This window comes from Salmo salar, chromosome 02 (genome assembly GCF_965601325.2).
Source record: "Salmo salar chromosome 02, fSalSal1, whole genome shotgun sequence".
Lineage (NCBI taxonomy): Eukaryota > Metazoa > Chordata > Actinopteri > Salmoniformes > Salmonidae > Salmo > Salmo salar.
The window spans coordinates 50,888,155-50,907,588 of NC_138292.1; the positions used below are offsets into that span (position 1 = coordinate 50,888,155).

The 19,434-nt window shown below is 41.3% G+C and overlaps 1 protein-coding gene across 4 annotated transcripts in view; it reads right to left on the reverse strand.

Moving 5' to 3' along the window:
• LOC106585125 (sodium/calcium exchanger 1) overlaps positions 1 to 19,434 on the reverse strand; it is a 54,639-nt gene that overhangs the window by 14,226 nt on the left and 20,979 nt on the right. The window contains exons 3-6 of one of the 4 annotated variants that reach the window (XM_014170985.3): positions 4,573 to 4,679; positions 2,139 to 2,159; positions 1,718 to 1,735; positions 1,601 to 1,615 (exon numbers count right to left, since the gene is read on the reverse strand). In XM_014170985.3, the coding sequence (XP_014026460.1) occupies positions 1,601 to 1,615; positions 1,718 to 1,735; positions 2,139 to 2,159; positions 4,573 to 4,679 (161 nt within the window). Of the gene's footprint in view, positions 1 to 1,600; positions 1,616 to 1,717; positions 1,736 to 2,138; positions 2,160 to 3,555; positions 3,657 to 4,572; positions 4,680 to 19,434 lie in introns of all 4 variants that reach the window. The other 3 variants (XM_014171002.3, XM_014171010.3, XM_014171016.3) reach the window with 3 other exon arrangements.

The window sequence follows — 19,434 nt, forward strand, 5'->3', positions numbered from 1 at the left end:
TTACTTGTTACCTGTCCAAAATTGTAATCAATAAAGTAACTTTTGGATTACCCAAACTCAGTAACGTAATCTGATTACATTCAGTTACTTTTAGATTACTTTTCCCTTAAGAGTCATTAGAAGAAGTCAAAAATGTATGTTACCAATTGAATGACATTTATTGCAGGATAAATCAATGTTAAAGTTTACATAGCTGGCCATATACAGATGTTACATTTTACTTTATGGGTTGGTTATGTAGGCTTCTTCTAACCCATCGCTTTTTACTACATATAATAATACGGCTAAATTATATCTTTACATTAATATATGTAATTTATATGTTCAAAAATTGATGTACCAACTACAGATCAAAAGTGTGCGAGTTTGTGCATGTGTCCATTAGGCCTATGGATGTTTTTTTTTATCAGCATGAATTAGATTAAGCAATAACATCCCCACTTTTATTCCATAGGCTGGGATCCGCACTATGCAGCTGTTGCAAGAGTTTATTTTTCACTGGCTGTCCAATAGTTTAAAAAACAATGATTGATAAGCACCTTGAACTTCTTGAATTCAACCATTATTGGGTTCAAATACATATTTAGATTTGTGAACAGCCATCCACAACAACCACAATCTGTAAAGCGCAAATAGCTAAATGAGAGAGCAGCAGTGTGATTCACATCAACACGCTATGTAGATATCAATAATAAGTGATATCCATATTGCCGTAGACTACACCACTGCTGTCATCCTTTCCTCCAAGCGTTTATTTAAGTTGGATAATCTTTGGATACCGACAGCAGTCGCACCCTTGTAAGACATAGCTTGTACTGTAGCCTACAAAAGCCTATTTGTGCTCTTTTCCCACGATCCATCAAACACATTTGGTGTGTCATCATAGTGGTCAGACTGGCTCAGGTGGAACAAATTTAAATGTGCACCTTTTTTCAATGCTGATTTGAATTTCATTAAGAAATCAAAGAACTATCAAAGATTTTTTTCGCAAACATCCTTTCTGAATTCAAAAGTAATCCTCGAAGTAATCATCTAGTTTTTCAAAAGTATCTGTAATCTGATTACAGTATTTTTTTCTGGTAATGTACCGGATTACAGTTACCAGTTTTTTGTTGTTGTAATCCCTTACATGTAACGGATTACATGTAATCTGTTACTCCCCAGCCCTGTCAATGGCATGGTATCAAACACATCAAAGATGTGGTTTCCATAAGGTTAATACCACTTCATGGACTCCATTCCAGCCATTATTAAGAGCCCCCTCAGCAGCATCCACTGGTACAGAAACACACAGTGTGGTCACACACAGTGAGGTCATTCATTGAAAATATGCCATGCTCAAATCAACTAAAGTCTATCAAAGCTTTCTCAATATAATCAATCTATTACATTGGTTTAATATAAATGTCTATGTCTAAATAGACATAGTTACAAAGATAGTCTAAACAATGAAAGAGTAGCCTGAAAGGCTTGTGCCATTAGTAATGGGTAGTAGAACGCACGATTCTCACCAAGGTGACACATATGTTACTTGAATTTAACTTGCTTTAAATTTCAACGATTTTAAAGCAATTAATTACAACACTGAATCGTCTCTTACCATAAAGCCTTTTGTCTATTAAAATTAATAAAAATTACCCATTAATTAATTCATCAATCAATCAATCAGTTGAATCCAAATAATATAATTTTTGTTTACAATAGCAATATTCCATACCTGTCTTCACGAATCCACCTAAAACCATAGAAAATAAAGAAAATAAATCAAACATGCCTTTTGGTTGTGAGTGGGTATTAGTTTATATGAAGTATCTTAATAGTATTATTCATTAATGACAAATTTTGATCAGCAAATAAAAATTTAACTCTAGTAATAAAAATACTGTATAAGCCTACTTCTTTAATAAGAACAATTACACGTTTTCTTGCAACTGAGAACATCATTTAGGAAATTCATTTACCCGTCTGTAGAAGGTTACCATGTACACGGACTGCCAGTGTATGCACTTTTGACACTTCACTACAATAGTAACAGACAATGAATGGCATTTGAAATAATAGGTAACTTCAGAAGCGAGGGAAACAAAGAGTGTGACAGCACACCGGAGCAGACTAACGAGAAAAAGTTGACTGCTTACCAATTTCTTGAAGCAACACAGCTGACAGGATGGAAACAGATGAGACAACAGACAGTTGAGCAGAGAGAAACGAGACATGAGAAACAAGAGAAATTGAAACAAGTAACAAGGGAAACAGAGGAATGAATATACACAAGCTGGTGGCAAAAAGTTATAGCCATCAGGCAAGTTAGTTATAATATATAGATTTCGTGGTTAGGTTGTTGTTCACTACAGACTAGACATGTCTAGCAAGTTTTTGAATTTGAAATCAGACTTGTAGGACTCGAAATGTTATACATTAAATGCCAATGAAACACTTGGGCCAATCAAATCTCAGAGGTACTGTGTATATTGGGCACAATTTAAATTCACAATATCTGTGAGAATTGAAAAATGTAACATATTCGGAAATAAAAACAAGGTATCAGTGTGGGTTTCATAGTGGTATTTGTTACACGCTAAATGTTTCCACTGGATGAAAGTTTAAACAATGAGAAATGATGCCTAAACGCACACTAAATAAGTCAAGACAGGGTATTGTCAAAATGATGCACTAACATTATTCTGCAGTATACTGTTTTGGGCCCTGGCATAGCTTAATTTGGAGGTATACATAAAAAATATGAAATGAAATGGCACCACAATAAACATGTACAGCACTTACTTCTCTGTGATGGCAAAGTTTGCATGATAAATTAACCACCGCATCACACCATTTTCTCATTAGCACATTGATAATATGTTAGAGTTATTTTCGTACATTGAGAGTGGTGATTCAGTATATTTATTGGTACCTTATATAGATGTTAATATTGTATTATGTAATTCAAAAAATACATCTGATGGCATTTCTTCCAAAATCCTACAGTAAGGAGTTAATCAAAGTCCAACATGCATACTGAAAAACTTATAATGTTCTTGAGTATTGTGAGTGTGTGTACCAAGCAGCACCTCAAACATAAACAGTAGAACACAGTTAGTACCAAGGGGTATGGTTATAAAAGGGTAAACTTGGACCATTTGCTTGGCTGAAGACCACAAGAGCTCAAGGGCTAGAAAAGCACCTTCTTGAGCATACAACCATTACCAGTCAACATTCCACCTTTGTTTATCAACCAAAAAGCTATTATCGCTCTGTACGCCTCATAGGATGGGGACTCCTTAACAGGACAGAAATAAACTTCACTGACTCTGCTCAAATCCTGTTCCTGTTCCAAATCCTGTTCACTGCCCCTGGTGTTGACCAGGTGCAGTAGAAATACAAGAAACCAGAGGAGAGGGTAGGTTGCCTTGCGACAGCGGAGAAAATACGAGAGGGAGCAGAAGAGGGTAAGAAAAAGAACAGGAAAGATGGCAGTTAGAAGGAGTGTGAGGAAGAAGAGGAGGAGGTCAGAAGCTTGAGCCCATCTTCTACTCTTTTCAGTTACTCTCACACCTGTCAATCGCCTTTTCCAATGGGGCTCCTGCAGCTCTATGTAGAATCTGGCCTGTCTTTCATATTCGTCGTGGTCAAGTATTCTAACCGCTATGGTCTTCCTGCAAGGGGACACAAGACAAGGTATAAAACAAAAAGGGAAAGGTGAAGGACGAGGGCGGGAAGTGGGGGAAGGAGGAAGGACAGATTGTGCACGTTTCACAAACACACGCACACACACACACACACACACACACCAAAAAGGATTTGGACTGGTTTCGATATCCACCTATCCACTGAGCCATCCATGGACGTACAGATGGAACAGTTTGACTGGGTTCGGGGGTAGGGGGGAAGTCGAGCTCTGTTGCACACTCATACCACCTCATGGTGCATACATGGAGGGACAGTTAGAACTCTGTTTGGAAGCCTCTATGATCTCAGTTTGAGTTTAAAGATGAAAGCTTTTCATTGATCTTCACCTCTAAACATATCATCACTATTGTTAGGTCTGTGCATTTGATATTGTTATGTCCTGGTATTTACCTCTCATAACATTGATATTGTTTTGTCTAGGTGCTGAGGTCAATAAAAGGTCACAGATAAAAAAGTGACTATAAACAAGTGCTCTGTAGTCTAGGTCTGACTAAAATTGTTTTAGGCTCAATGCTCGTCCTGGAGGACCACTGTGTATGCTGGTTTCGGCTCCAATCAATCTTGGGATTCATAATCAAGAAATATACACCCGACCATTGTACAAATATGGATGAAAGGTAACAATGAAAAAATACCAAAAAAGAGAATCCGGTGGGTAGGAAAACCTATCTATTACAGTGTTCCTCTTGGACCAGGATTGTGAAAATGCTCCATGGAGGATGTAAATGTGGCCTTTATCCATGTATACCCAATACAGTAGGTCTGAGCGAACACAAAGTAATAGGATGGATCCAGTAGGGGGCGCCATACATGGTGAATGGAATGGGGGCGGGGTTAAGGGGTACAGGGTTGGGACCAAAGCCTGGGAAGGGAACGCCCCACCTTTCCTCTCACTCATCTCCAGCAGCTGAGGCTCTCCCATCTCAAGGAAGAAGTTCTTGTTTTTCTCATACTCCTCGTCATCGATTATATTGATCTGTATAGTTTTGCTGAAACAGAGAGAGAAAGAGAGAGAAAGAAAGAAAGAACACAAGGTTGCAGATAGAAAAGCGTATGGAGAGTGCAAACATGAGGGAAGAAGAACGACAAGCCATGCATTGTCAAACGACACAAAGGCAACAGCACAAAAACAAATGGGAAGATGGGTTGTAGAGTGACATCAAGCGATTCCGGTAGAAGGAGACAATAAATCACAAACAATGAAATCAATGTCTTTTATACAAAAATGTACTGGAAAAATGAAAACACCACCATATATCGCCTCATCAAAATACTACATTTAAGTTCTGAATGAAAGTAATTTGAGACAAATGAGGGACACAACAATTCACAACAACAAGACTGAAATATTTTCAAGAGTGTGACTATGCAGTGCTGTATTGTACTGTTAGTGTTCTTATAGGCCACAGGCCCTACTGTATGTACAGACAGGCATGGTGGACATTTTTTCCCTCCAATATATATTATTGCATTTTTATTCTCAACAACAGGTCAAATGTAAGTTGAGCTTGGCTTGGCTCAGTAATGTGAAAAGGCCTAGAGAGTCTATCAGTCAATTTTATTGTCTTATACTGTGGCTCAGGCCCATGTTTGAGAATGACCAGGATCCTCTCAACAGCGATGCTACCCAAATATGGAGACTAAAACAACTCTCTGAGACAAAAGCAGAGCACCCATGGGTTGAAGATGCACTCCTGCATAATGTTTATAAACTAAACCATGGGGAAATTATTTCCTGATCCCAGATATGTTTGTGCTGTATATCCAACTCATGACAATGACCATAGGAGTTGGCAAGACAGCACAAACAGATCTGGGACCAGACCAGGGGTAAGGTGAGAGGGAGATGATAGGCTTGTAGCTCTAACACCTAGCCAAACATGTCTGAACATGTCGCCAAACACCACACTACTAATATACTTGGACAAAAGATGCAAGTAATGCAAGTAATGACAAAAACTATGTAAGCAGCTTTGAAAGAAAAGCCTTTCTACTTGCCTTGGGCCTTAACAGGAGATGACATTGGCAATTTATCTTACCGTGAAATGCTTACTTACAAGCCCTTAACCAACAGTGCAGTATTTACCAAATACACTAAAGTAAAAAATAATAAAAAGTAACACAATAACATAACAATAACGAGGTTATATACAGGGAGTACCGGTACTGAGTGTCACGACTCGGCCGAGGGTGACTCCTCTCCCTGTTCGGGTGGCGCTCGGCGGTCGTCGTCACCGGCCTACTAGCTGCCACCGATCCCTTTTTCCTTTTCTGTTGGTTATGCCTTTATTTGTTGCACCTGTTTCAATTAGGTCATTATCTGAGCTATTTAAGCCCGTCTCCCCACCTGTTCTGTGTGCGTGCTTGTTTCATTCATTTACACTGTGTGTTGTGTAGTGGATTGTGTTTTTTGGGACTTTGTATCTTGATACGCCCTGTTGTGTTGGGCGAATACTCTTTTGGTGGTGCGTAATAAAGAGCACTGTACTAAACGCTTCTGTTTCCTGCGCCTGACTCCACACCCACGACGTCCCAGCATTACACCGAGTCAGGGTGCGGGGGTACAGGTCAGTTGAGGTCATTTGTACATGTAGGTAGGGGTGAAGTGACTATGCATAGATAATAAACAGCGAGTAGCAGCAGTGTACAAAACAAATGGAGGGTGGTGTCAATGTAAATAGTCTGGTGGCCATTTTATGAATTGTTCAGCAGTCTTATGGCTTGGGGGTAGAAGCTGTTACGGGGCCTTTTGGTCCTAGACTTGGTGCTCCGGTAGCAGAGAAAACAGTCTATGACTTGTGTGACTGGAGTCTCTGACAATTTTATGGGCTTTTCTCTGACACCGCCTATTATATAGGTCCTGGATGGCAGGAAGCTTGGCCCCAGAAATGTACTGGGCCGTACGCACTACCCTCTGTAGTGAATTGCGGTCAGATGCCGAGCAGTTGCCATAGCAGGCGGTGATGCAACCAGTCAGGATGCTCTCGATGGTGCAGCTGTAGAACCTTTTGAGGATCTGGGGACCCATGCCAAATCTTTTCAGTCTCCTGGGAGGGGGAAAGGTTTTGTCGTGCCCTCTTCAGGGCTGTCTTGGTGTGTTTGGACCATGATAGTTCGTTGGTGATGTGGACACCAAGGAACTTGCGTATCTGGGAGGATGCTGTTGATGTGAGCCATGACCAGCCTTTCAAAGCACCTTATGGCTACCAACATGAGTGCTACGGGGTGGTAATCATTTAGGCAGGTTACCTTTGCTTCCTTGGGCACAGGGACTATGTTGGGCTGCAGGTATTAGGCTGTAGGTATTACAGACTCGGTCAGGGAGAGGTTGAAAATGTAAGTGAAGACACTTGCCAGTTGGGCCGCGCATGCTGGTAATCCATTTGGCCCCGTGGCTTTGTGAATGTTGACCTGTTTAAAGGTATTGCTCACATCGGCTACTGAGAGCGTTATCACACAGCCATCCAGAACAGCTGGTGCTCTCGTGCATGCTTCAGTGTTGCTTGCCTCGAAGCGAGCATGGTTCGTCTGAGGGCATAGCGGGATTTCTTATAAGCATCCGGATTAGTGCCCTGCTCCTTGAAAGCGGCAGCTCTAGCCTTTAGCTCGATGCTGTTGTTGTCTGTAATCCATGGCTTCTGGTTGGGATATGTACGTACGGTCTCTGTGGGGACGACGTCATCGATGCACTTATTGAAGAAGCCGATGACTGAGGTGGTATGCTCCTCAATGCCATTGGATGAATCCCAGAACATATCTGTGCTAGCAAAACAGTCCTGTAGCGTAGCATCTGCGTCATCTGACCACTTCCGTATTGAGCGAGTCACTGGTACTTCCTGCTTTAGTTTTTGCTTGTAAGCAGGAATCAGGAGGATATAATTATGGTCAGATTTGCCAAATGGAGGGCGAGGGAGAGCTTTGTATGCATCTCTGTGTGTGGAGTAAAGGTGGTCTAAAGTTTTTTTCCCCTCTGGTTGCACATGTGACATGCTGGTAAAAATGTGTTAAATCTGATTTAAGTTTGCATGCATTAAAGTCCCCGGCCACTAGGAGCGCCACTTCTGGAAGAGAAATTTCTTGTTTGCTTATGGCCTTGTAGAGTTGGTTGAGTGCGGTCTTAGTGCCAGCATCGGACTGTGGTGGTAGATAGACATCTATGAATAATACAGATGAGAATTCTCTTGGTAGATAGTGTGGTCTACAGCTTATCATAAGGTACAATACTGTACCTCAGGCGAGCTATACCTTGAGACTTCTTTAATATTAGACATCGCTCACCAGCTGTTATTGACAAAAAAACACACACCCCCACCCCTCGTCTTGCCAGACGTAGCTTCTTCTCTGTTCTGCCGGTGCATGGAAAATCCCGCCGGCTCTATATTATCCGTGTCGCTGTGTTATTCGTGTTATAAGCCAACCCATCATTTTACATTTTAGTAGACGGTCTTATCCAGAGCGACTTACAGTAGTGAGTGTATACATTTTAATACTTTTTTTTCGTACTGTTCCACCGTGGGACTCAAACCCACAATCCTGGCGTTGCAAGTGTCACGCTCTACCAACTGAGCTACACGGGACTACCATCCACCCTGACCAACCACCATAGTAAGTAAACATCTGTCTTATGTAACCATACCAAACGTAACATATCATACTAATTTGAGTATCTTGGATATACATTTACTATGTTATGTCTACTCTATGAGACCAGGCTGGTATTACGTGGGTTCCACAGTGATTTGTGGGTATATTCTCATAGGCATATTGGAGGTATGAGGTTTTTGCTCTTATATTGTTCATAACATTACATGGTTTTTGGGATAGAGGCTACGAGTCAACTGGAAGCTAATCTTACACAGTGTGAATACAGTATGGTGAATTGTCAGTAATAATGTAATATGTAACATTTATTTAACTAGGCAAGACAGTTAAGAACAAATTCTTATTTACAATGACGGCCCAAACCCTAACCCGGACGACACTGGGCCAATTGTGCACATGCCCTATGGAACTCCCAATCACGGCCTGTTGTGATACAGCCTGAAATCAAACCAGGGTCTGTAGTGATGCCTCTAGCACTGAGATGCAGTGCCTTAGACCTCTGCGCCACTTAGGAGTCCGAATACTTTGATTACTTTTTCAAAACTTCATTAGGTGGAGGCTAGAGAGGGATTGACAAACCACAAACTAGTTCAAACTAATTGGAACCTCCAAACTGATTAGAATTATGGCAATTATGTGGGATAGTCAACCTGAGCATGCAACAGTTTAACTAATGTTTTGTTTGTCCATTCTGTGAGACATTTAATTTGTGATTTTGTGTGGAAATGTCACATCCATCACTCTGGAATTGTCCATTACTCAAAGTCAACTACTAAGTGACAGGGGACCTTTTTATAGAGTCATTAAGCTGATGTTCATGTGATTGACTAAGATTAACATGAATTATTGATCAACGGCCTCTTGGTGCCACATAGGTGAATTAGTCTCTGGTGAAAGGAAATAGCAAGAGTCCTGCTGGGCCCTTGGGTGACATAACAGGGAGTCAGTCCCTTCCTCTTGTGACACCTCCTATTCACCCTCTCAGGCAGCCCTGGGTGTCATGGATTAAACCAGGGGTGTCAAACTCATTTTACCCCGGGTGCCGCATTCGGTCTTCTACGAGGTACGGCGGGCTGCACTGAAAATTGGTTATGTTTCCTTGCCATCGTTTTGGGAATTTTCTATGCTTCCTGACTGTCTAGTGATTATTAGCGACTTGGACATTCAAGAAACTGTATGAGTGTAGGTCCATTGACTGTGCACAGTGATTATTAGTGAGCTGGACAGTCAAGAAACTATATGAATATATTGTAGGTCCATTATCATTTCACACAGTTTAGATTTGGTTCTAGTTATTTTAAAGTATATTGAGTTCGTCCCCCCCTCAATTTTCAATACACCTGTGGGCAATGTTCCCTCTAAGCTGCGGACGGGCGCGCAGATCCCCCGGGACTTCCACACTGAAGAAATATGAACCCGCACAGAGAAGCACGAGATTGAACTTTACTCACCTTTATCGAGTTTTCCCCCTTAGTTAACACTATCAACGTTTCCCTTTACTGTGGGTATTGTGTTCGAATCAACACAATATTAGCCACTTTTAATTCAACATAATGAAACAAAATGAACTACGCAAGACTTAGAATGCAAAACTAACTACGCAAGAGATGTTGTTGTAGGCAGAATGCATTGGAGTAGGATTCTATTGCATTGAAATGCTTGACTCCCATATATGGATCTGTGCCAATCACTTTGAACTGGACTGTGTTTACAACATGAGCGGTCGTGAGTAGATGCGTTTGTTTTGAGATCAAAGCAAGAGCTGCATGTAGTCATGTGTGCACATTTGTTCATATCCTTTGCCACTTAGTGAGTTATTAGCCAAGTTGTAGATAATTTGTAGTCAGCAATGGGGGAGTGATCGCTTCCTACAAGAGCACAAAACGTGTACATTTCTAGACATCTTTGAAAAGCGAGTCCGGTAAAGAGCTTTTTTTTGTCTTAAAAGGGCAGTGTTGCATTTTGAAACAGGCTTGAATAAGCTAAGTAGTCAATAGGCAGAGGGCAGGATAATTTGTCTGATTCTCTGTAATAATGGTGTGGAAATAATAATGCATTTTATTTTCTAAAGTGATTTCTTGCATCAAACAAGACAACAACATTTGTAGTCACCTCCTTGTCTGAAGAACAAGTGGATAAACAGGTTAATGTCAAGCCTTGCATGTTTTTTTCAAAAGTCAAGGAATTTAGGCTTACATTGAACACCCCACATTGGCTGCTACTGTAGGCTGAATGATAGAACAGCTATTTCCATGTTAAAATGTTATGGATGCATTTTATCCATTGTTATTGATGGTAGACCACTCTGGTAGGCCTACATTACAATCAAATAGCCACAGTCTGAAACTGTAACTTAAAATGGGTACAACCTCAGTGTTCACAGTAAACACGTGCTGGAAGTTACACTGAATTTTCACAACGTTCAAGTTTGTGTTCAGCAGACCTGAAATTTGCTCAGTGCCAAAAAAGATTTCAGGGAACATTGGACCCTCTCGCGGGCCATATGTTTGACACCCCTGGATTTAAACAAAAAAACAGGACACACAGCAGATGATGTCTGTGTGATAATCTTTCATTGCTCGTACCCGAGCCCTCAATAATAGTTTTTAAAGAAAGATTAAGAAGTTCCTTGTTTGGATTGATGGCCTATTACAATGTAATACTGTAGTAGGTTTCCTGATCAAAAGAGTGAAAGATAAGAGTGTTCTATTTTTTTTATTGCTCCTACAGGCTTAGACTGCCTAACAGAGAGGCTGCAAACTAATGCTCTTTTGGCAAATTCAGAGGGCTTCTTCTGCCACCTGGCAAAAACGGTACACAGGGTTACTAAACCTATTTAATGGCTCTAATCTGAAAATGTCAACAGAGAGACCCCCCTAGCGAGCCATTGTTACTCCCACAAGCATGGGAAACTGGGGATTGGACTGTCTCCACATTTCAACTGGCTTTTGAAGAGATAAAGTCCCCTTTTTCAAGGATGCACAACAAAGTAAAAGTTGGAGGCCAACAACTCTGTTGAGCAGTCGGTTTGAAAAAGGAAGGGATATTTCTACTGTGTTGGCTCTGAGCAGGATTACATGTGTCGGCTTCCTCACAGCTTTTTCAAAGGCAAGCTCTGGATGTAACTTTAACAGAAGCCAAGTGTACAAGCAGTTTAACTGACAGACACACAGAGAGAAAGATTGACAGACAGTGGGTGAGTCATGACAGAGCAGAGCGACTGAATGGCAATGACAGTAAGAGGGAGAGAGAGAGGGGGGAAGAGAAGACATAAAGGGGAGAAGAGAAGCGAACAACAGAGAGAGAGAAAAAAGAGTGTGAGAGAGAGGGCATAGAGGAGAGAGAATGTTCCTCTGGCTTCTTAGCCCCATGTCAATCCTATCCCTATGAGCCAGCCTCCAACTGAGTCAAATCAGCCGATGCGCTGTTTGACTCAGGGCCAAACACCAGCTGCGAGCCAGCATCTCCCCAGTCCTCAGCACTTCCATACTCCCCCTCAAAGGCATCCCTCCCACAAAATAGGCAGTGTCAACGGTCACGCTGCCACTGAATGTCAACACCAGTGACCTTGTCAACGTCAGTTACCTTCATTGGGAAAGGCGAAGGTCGAGAGCCGTGCATCCTCCGAAACACAACCCAGCCAAGCCGCACTGTTTTTTGACAAAATGCCCACTTAACCCAGAAGCCAGCCACACCAATGTGTCAGAGGAAACACCGTAAACCTGGTGACCGTGTCAGCGTGCATTGTTCCCGGTCACTAGTGCGCGATGGGACAAGAACATCCCTGCCGGCGAAACCCTCCCCTAACCTGGACAACACTGGGCCAATTGTGCGCCGCCCCATGGGTCTGTGGCAGAGCCTGGACTCGAACCAGGATCTCCCCCAGAAAGTTATACTTTAATGTCCGATTTGCGAAAGACTCAAGCTCAGAGTAGGCTTTACTGTGACCAGAATTGAATAGAAATGAATGGTTTAAAACACTCGTGGAAATTGGCCTATTTGGATAGGGCCAAATTTAAATGTTTTTAAGATAAGAACTATAAAAAACATATGCATGACAATGGTAGCAACTGAAAGAGAACACTGGAGATTATGGAGAAATAATTAGACCAAAAGTGGGGACACAAGACTGAACCCAAACATTACACTGTTCATTTTATGTGCATTTTACATTTTACTCTTAAGGATCATACCCTTTTTTTCAATTTTCGCCTAAAATGACATACCCAAGTCTAACTGCCTGTAGCTCAGGACCTGAAGAAAATATATGCATATCATTGATACCACTTCAAAGGAAACACTTTGAAGTTTGTGGAAATGTGAAATTAATGTTGGAGAATATAACACATTAGATCTGGTAAAGGATAATACAAATAAAAAACATGCGTTTTTTTATATTTTTTAAATGTCATCATCTTTGAAATGCAAGAGAAAGACCATAATATAATACTGCAGTTGAGGCGAAATTCAGATTTTGGCTACTAGATGGCAGCAGCGTGTGTGCAAATTTCAGATTGATCCAGTGAAGCGCTGCAATTTTGTATCAAGTCTGCCCAAATGTGCCGAATTGGTCAATTTATACATTTTCAAGTACATAACTATAGAGAACATACAAAAATTATATGGTAATACAACATTTAAGTTTACACACTCCCAGGAATGTCATACATGATGGATCATTAGCTTATGCACTAACTGTCACACATCTAGATGGCCGGGTGGGGTGGGTGTGACAAAAAAATAAAGGGAACACTAAAATAACACATCCTAGATCTGAATGAATGAAATAATCTTATTAAATACTTTTTTCTTTACATAGTTGAATGTGCTGATAACAAAATCACACAAAAATAATCAATGGAAATCCAATTTATCAACCCATGGAGGTCTGGATTTGGAGTCACACTCAAAATTAAAGTGGAAAACCACACTACAGGCTGATCCAACTTTGATGTAATGTCCTTAAAACAAGTCAAAATGAGGCTCAGTAGTGTGTGTGGCCTCCACGTGCCTGTATGACCTCCCTACAATGCCTGGGCATGCTCCTGATGAGGTGGCGGATGGTCTCCTGAGGGATCTCCTCCCAGACCTGGACTAAAGCATCCACCAACTCCTGGACAGTCTGTGGTGCAACGTGGCGTTGGTGGATGGAGCGAGACATGATGTCCCAGATGTGCTCAAATGGATTCAGGTCTGGGGAACGGGCGGGCCAGTCCATAGCATCAATGACTTCCTCTTGCAGGCACTGCTGACACACTCCAGCCACATGAGGTCTAGCATTGTCTTGCATTAGGAGGAACCCAGGGCCAACCGCACCAGCATATGGTCTCACAAGGGGTCTGAGGATCGCATCTCGGTACCTAATGGCAGTCAGGCTACCTCTGGCGAGCACATGGAGGGCTGTGCGGCCCCCCAAAGAAATGCCACCACACACCATGACTGACCCACCGCCAAACCGGTCATGCTGGAGGATGTTGCAGGCAGCAGAACGTTCTCCACGGCGTCTCCACACTGTCACGTCTGTCACATGTGCTCAGTGTGAACCTGCTTCATCTGTGAAGAGCACAGGGCGCCAGTGGCGAATTTGCCAATCTTGGTGTTCTCTGGCAAATGCCAAACGTCCTGCACGGTGTTGGGCTGTAAGCACAACCCCCACCTGTGGACGTCGGGCCCTCATACCACCCTCATGGAGTCTGTTTCTGACCGTTTGAGCAGACACTTGCACAAAGGCGGAGGTAGCGGTCCTGCTGCTGGGTTGTTGCCCTCCTACGGCCTCCTCCACGTCTCCTGATGTACTGGCCTGTCTCCTGGTAGCGCCTCCATGCTCTGGACACTACGCTGACAGACACAGCAAACCTTCTTGCCACAGCTCGCATTGATGTGCCATCCTGGATGAGCTGCACTCCCTGAGCCACTTGTGTGGGTTGTAGACTCCGTCTCATGCTACCACTAGAGTGAAAGCACCGCCAGCATTCAAAAGTGACCAAAACATCAGCCAGGAAGCATAGGAACTGAGAAGTGGTCTGTGGTCCCCACCTGCAGAACCACTCCTTTATTGGGGGTGTCTTGCTAATTGCCGCTAATTGCCGATGCTACATTTTATCTCTGGGACCCTCAGGATGACAAATCAGAGTGTCACGTCCTGACCATAGAGAGCTCTTATTTTCTATGGTAGGTAGGTCAGGGCGTGACTGGGGGGGGTTTATCTAGTTTTTTTAGTTCTATGTTTGGTTCTAATTTCTTTGTTCTATGTTGGGTTTTTTGTATGATCCCCAATTAGAGGCAGCTGGTCATCATTGTCTCTAATTGGGGATCATATTTAAGTAGTTGTTTTTCCCACCTGTGTTTGTGGGAGATTATTTTGAGTTAGTGCATGTTGCACCTCTTTCGTCACGGTTTGTGTTTTGTTTGTAGTTTATTGTTTGTTTTGCAATGTTTCACATTAAAATAAAAAATATGGAACGATACCCACGCTGCACTTTGGTCTCCTTCCTACGACGATCGTGACACAGAGCAAGATTATTGAATTGAACTACATTATTTACCTTCAGATGTGAATGTTTTTTGTTGTTGTGCACTCTTCTCAGCGTTGGACTAGTAACCGAGAGATTGCAAGATCGAATCCCCGAGCTGACAAGGTAAAATAATTATGTTGTTCTGCCCCTGAACAAGGCAGTTAACCCACTATTCCTAGGCTGTCATTGAAAATAAGAATTTGTTCTTAACTGACTTGCCTAGTTAAATAAAGGTAAAATAAAATAGCATGGTATTTTTTCACTGTAATAGCTACTGTAAATTGGACAGTGCAGTTAGATTAAACAAGAATTTAAGCTTTCTGCCCACATAAGACATGTCTATGTCCTGGAAAGTTTGCTGTTACTTATAACTGTCATGCTAATCACATTAGCACACGTTAGCTCAACCGTCCCGGTATAGGGACACCGATCCCGTTCTTTTTATAGCATTTGTCAATAACAACATTTTAAAATACTCTGGATACATTCAGTAACATAATAAAAAATATTCACTGAAATGTTGGATTGGTGCAAGATAAGAAAAAACAATTACAAGGGTTTGAGTGAGAGGTCTAACTGGCATCTCCAAGTGCAAACACACCTCTCCAAACTGTGCACAGTTTCTAAATAATTTCAATGCAATTTTATGACTCAAGGAAAGAGCCTTGAACTATAAGGTGCTTTTTTTTAAGCTCTTCTAGCTTTGCCATTGAGGAACTGAAGCAAGCACACTTAATAGTTTTTTGTTTGGAACACAGCACCATCACACAATTACTGTTGCTGTTCACACAATCCAAAAATGTTCCTTTATCAATCGCAATCTGGGTGAGGTGGGCATCATTTGAAAACATATTCTTAAGTTATAAAATAAGATCTTACAGTGTTAGCCTTTCAAAAGGCACTTCAGGGAAACCGATTTGTAATTTTGGTGCGCATAGAATGGAGTCATGAGTGCATTCAAGTGCGTGTTCTGCGGCAAAGAAAATTCACAATACGACAAACATAAGCTCATTCTGTTCAGGGCAATCCAGTGTATAACGCATGTCATCCTTGAAACGTTGGATCAATAATAGCAATCATAAACATTGAAAATGTAAATTAAATGAGTTTTCAAATATGGAAACGTGAAGTACATTTGGATTCATGGGTGTGTGGTTTGCTTGTATGACATCAAAGAGGTATTTTTTATAATACTAAACATCTCACCTTTCAGAACACATCGACTCCTCTCAATTTACAGCATTTCCCTCACTCAGACAACAACAAATGTGCAAAAGTAGCCCAATTAGTTGGAGGGATGGGGGCATCTTTTTGTCTGCGTGGTGCTCAAGTTTATAACGGCTGTCAATCAAAACTCGTACAGCGCTGTGAAGTGGAGAACCTGAGCTTTGACGCCATGTATTGCATGTTACTGTACAGTCACTGCGATCCGATTAAGGCACTTATCAATGACAAAATATTCAATTTTCAACCCACATACGAGATGACAGGTGCTGTGAGTGGAAAGAGCTAAACAAGTTATTCTAATTGAGTAAATCAAAGGAAAGACACATAGAGTGCTAAAGAATAGCTTAGCAAAGCCATTGAGTTGACCAGACCCAAATGAGTACTATCATAAGAACATGAACAGTCATGCTAAATGAGACAAAACCAAATAGAAAAGGATATCCAGTCAGCATAACATGTGGAAAACTACTGGGTGAAGTTACCTACTGGAGAACTACTGGGATGCACCCGGCTCAGCGTGGTCCAAAAAAATGTCAAACATGCTTTCTTTGACATCACTGCTTTCTAGGAATTTATGGGTCTCTTTTATGGACAAGGCCACGTGGCCTTTATGTACAGCCATGGCCTTCCTGACAGCCAGGATACATGGTAAGCTGAAGTTGAAGTAGTGGTGAAAGACAACCCATGAACAGGTTGTGAATTAATATCATTAACCATCTCTTACGACAGTGCCATCTTGGGATTCCCCCATATACAAATCTCCCAACCTCAAAGGTGAACACACAAGGGATCCGTTCCCTCCCTATGATTGTTGAGTTGCTTGCATGCAAACACTTTCCTAAAGTACCAGACAGACATTTGGCGATGTTATTTCTGGCTTTGCTTTGCGTAGAATTCGAATACGACCCCTTGCCTTCAACTGTTTGTCTATGGATAATAACATTTCTGATTGCCTAATCTTCCACTTTTAGTGTGCAAAGTTCAAAGACTCCTCTTTTCCTTGGGCAAAACAGAGTTATTATACTCTCAGCCACCATAAACTGGGTGCATGTGGAAAACGATCCCCTATAGGTTGGCCCCTGGCTAAGAAGACGTCATAGAATCAGTATACAGCATCTGTTACAACCAGGTATGTTTTTCATGACGACATCAAGACATTATGGTTAAGACTTCATATTCAACCACATGAATACAAATACAAATCTGGTTGTTATAAAGACAAAGACAAAACATCTTATTAGTATACAACCTGATCGTCAAAGAATTCATAATGACATCACTGCAACCTTTGCAGTATTGCTCTCTGAGTTTGGTCTGGTTCTTAGAGGAAATAACTATTTTTGAATAGTTAAAGATCTGACGCTTTCGTACACATCCATGAATTTCAGACTTTAATTGATAAGACACACCAAGAGGTGACAAGAGGAAAACCTCCAAAGAAACACATACACCAGACTAGGAACCCTGGTTTTACCTGGCTCTGCTTTCAGTGTAGTTGGGTCTTCCCAGGTTATCAGACCCTGTTATGGAGAATTCTAACAGGGAAAGACTTAACACCAACCAGAAACAGGCATTCTTCAGACCCAGCCACACAAAAGAAGACTGAGAGCGAGACTTGATAACACAGAGTCAGTCCCAATACACTTAAGCTTAGCTTTTTAATTCAAGCCCTCCAACCGGACCGGCGGTATCTGTGATTAACTAGAGGAGAATTACTGTACAAGGCCCGACTCAGCGACACCACTCTATCAGTCACTGTAACGACTCCCCAATGTAAGAACTCTATTAACCAACTCCTTCGCGACCTACTCAATTATAACCTTCCAACCACATACAGTAGTACATCATACTTCCATGCAGAAAGTAGGATACAGCCTGTCTCTCATTGGAGAGGAGCAGGCAGACCAATAAGTTGCGTTCCCTACCATGAATATAATTAGTTTTTCCCACCTCACATTAATTTTCTATTTCTGGCCCTGCTATAAATCAAATCAAATTTGATTGGTCACATACACGTGATTAGCAGATGTTATTGCGGGTGTAGCGAAATGCTTGTGCTTCTAGCTCCGACAGTGCAGTAATATCTAAAAAATTATACAACATATACCCAATACACACAAATCTAAGTAGGAATGAATTAAGACTATATACATATGGACGAGCGATGTCAGAGTGGAACGGACTAAGATACAGTAGAATAGTATAGAACACAGTATATACATATGAGATGAGTAATGCAAGATATGTAAACATTTATTAAGTGACTAAGATACCGTAGAATAGTATAGAATACAGTATATACATATGAGATGGGTAAGAGCCTCATGCCAGTGATCTTGTAAGTAAGAAGACAGCTCACGAAGTGAGGGAGGCTTATTAAATAATAATAATAATAATAATCATAATTTGGTGGGGGCTTATTTGTCCTATTTCACACATGTACACAAGTGTATTAATAAACATGATTGATTTGGAAATGTTTTTTACCTGTTAAAATTATGGTAAAATAAAAAGATTGCATATCCCAACTCCAGCTGAGTAACCCCTCCGAGAGTGGGGTCAAGGCCAGGGTCTGCCATTATCAACGGTGACCCTCAAGCAATTAGGGTTAAGTGCCTTGCTCGAGGGCACATTGACAGATTTTTCAGTAGGTTGACATCTATTGTCATGAAACTTGCCATGGAGGCAGATCTGAGCAACTTCTACTAGATAGGCCAACTGTAAAGTCAAAATTGGGTATATGGTAAAACAATTGGGGAAAAAAATGCTTTTTGGTCTTAATTTAAGGTTAAGGTTAGGCATTAGGGTTAGCAGCGTGGTTAGGTTTAGAATCAGATTTTATGACTTTGTGGCTGTGCCAGCTAGTGACCACCCTGCAGAGCTGCCTCCAGAACAAGTTTCATGATGAAAAATACTAACCTGCGATTTTTCGCCTTGTCGGCTCAGGGATTCAAACTAGCTACCTTTCGTTTACTGGCCCAACGCTCTAACCGCTAAGCTTCCTGTCGTCCATTATTCTGTTGATGTCTACGTAATGCTAGGTAGAATATTTTCTTCCAGGCTGAAAAAATTTACACTATGTCTGTAAAGTAATTTACATAACAGATTTGTTATATATTTGATATTCATGCATAGGGCTGGAAGCAGGAGTAAGAAAGATGCCGAACAGGAGGCTTGAAAAACATATTTCACGATTTTGAATACATCTTGTAGTCACATTTTATCATCTTAAATGCCTCAATAAACTATTTCCTCTTTGTAAATCATTTAATTCAAATTACACACTAAAGATGGCTTCAAAATGATAGCCAGTTTGCATTGCTATTTGCTGCTTCCCTCACAAAATATACAATGCAGCCTACTGAAATGTTTTCCTTGTCCTTTATTCCTCACTGCTAAG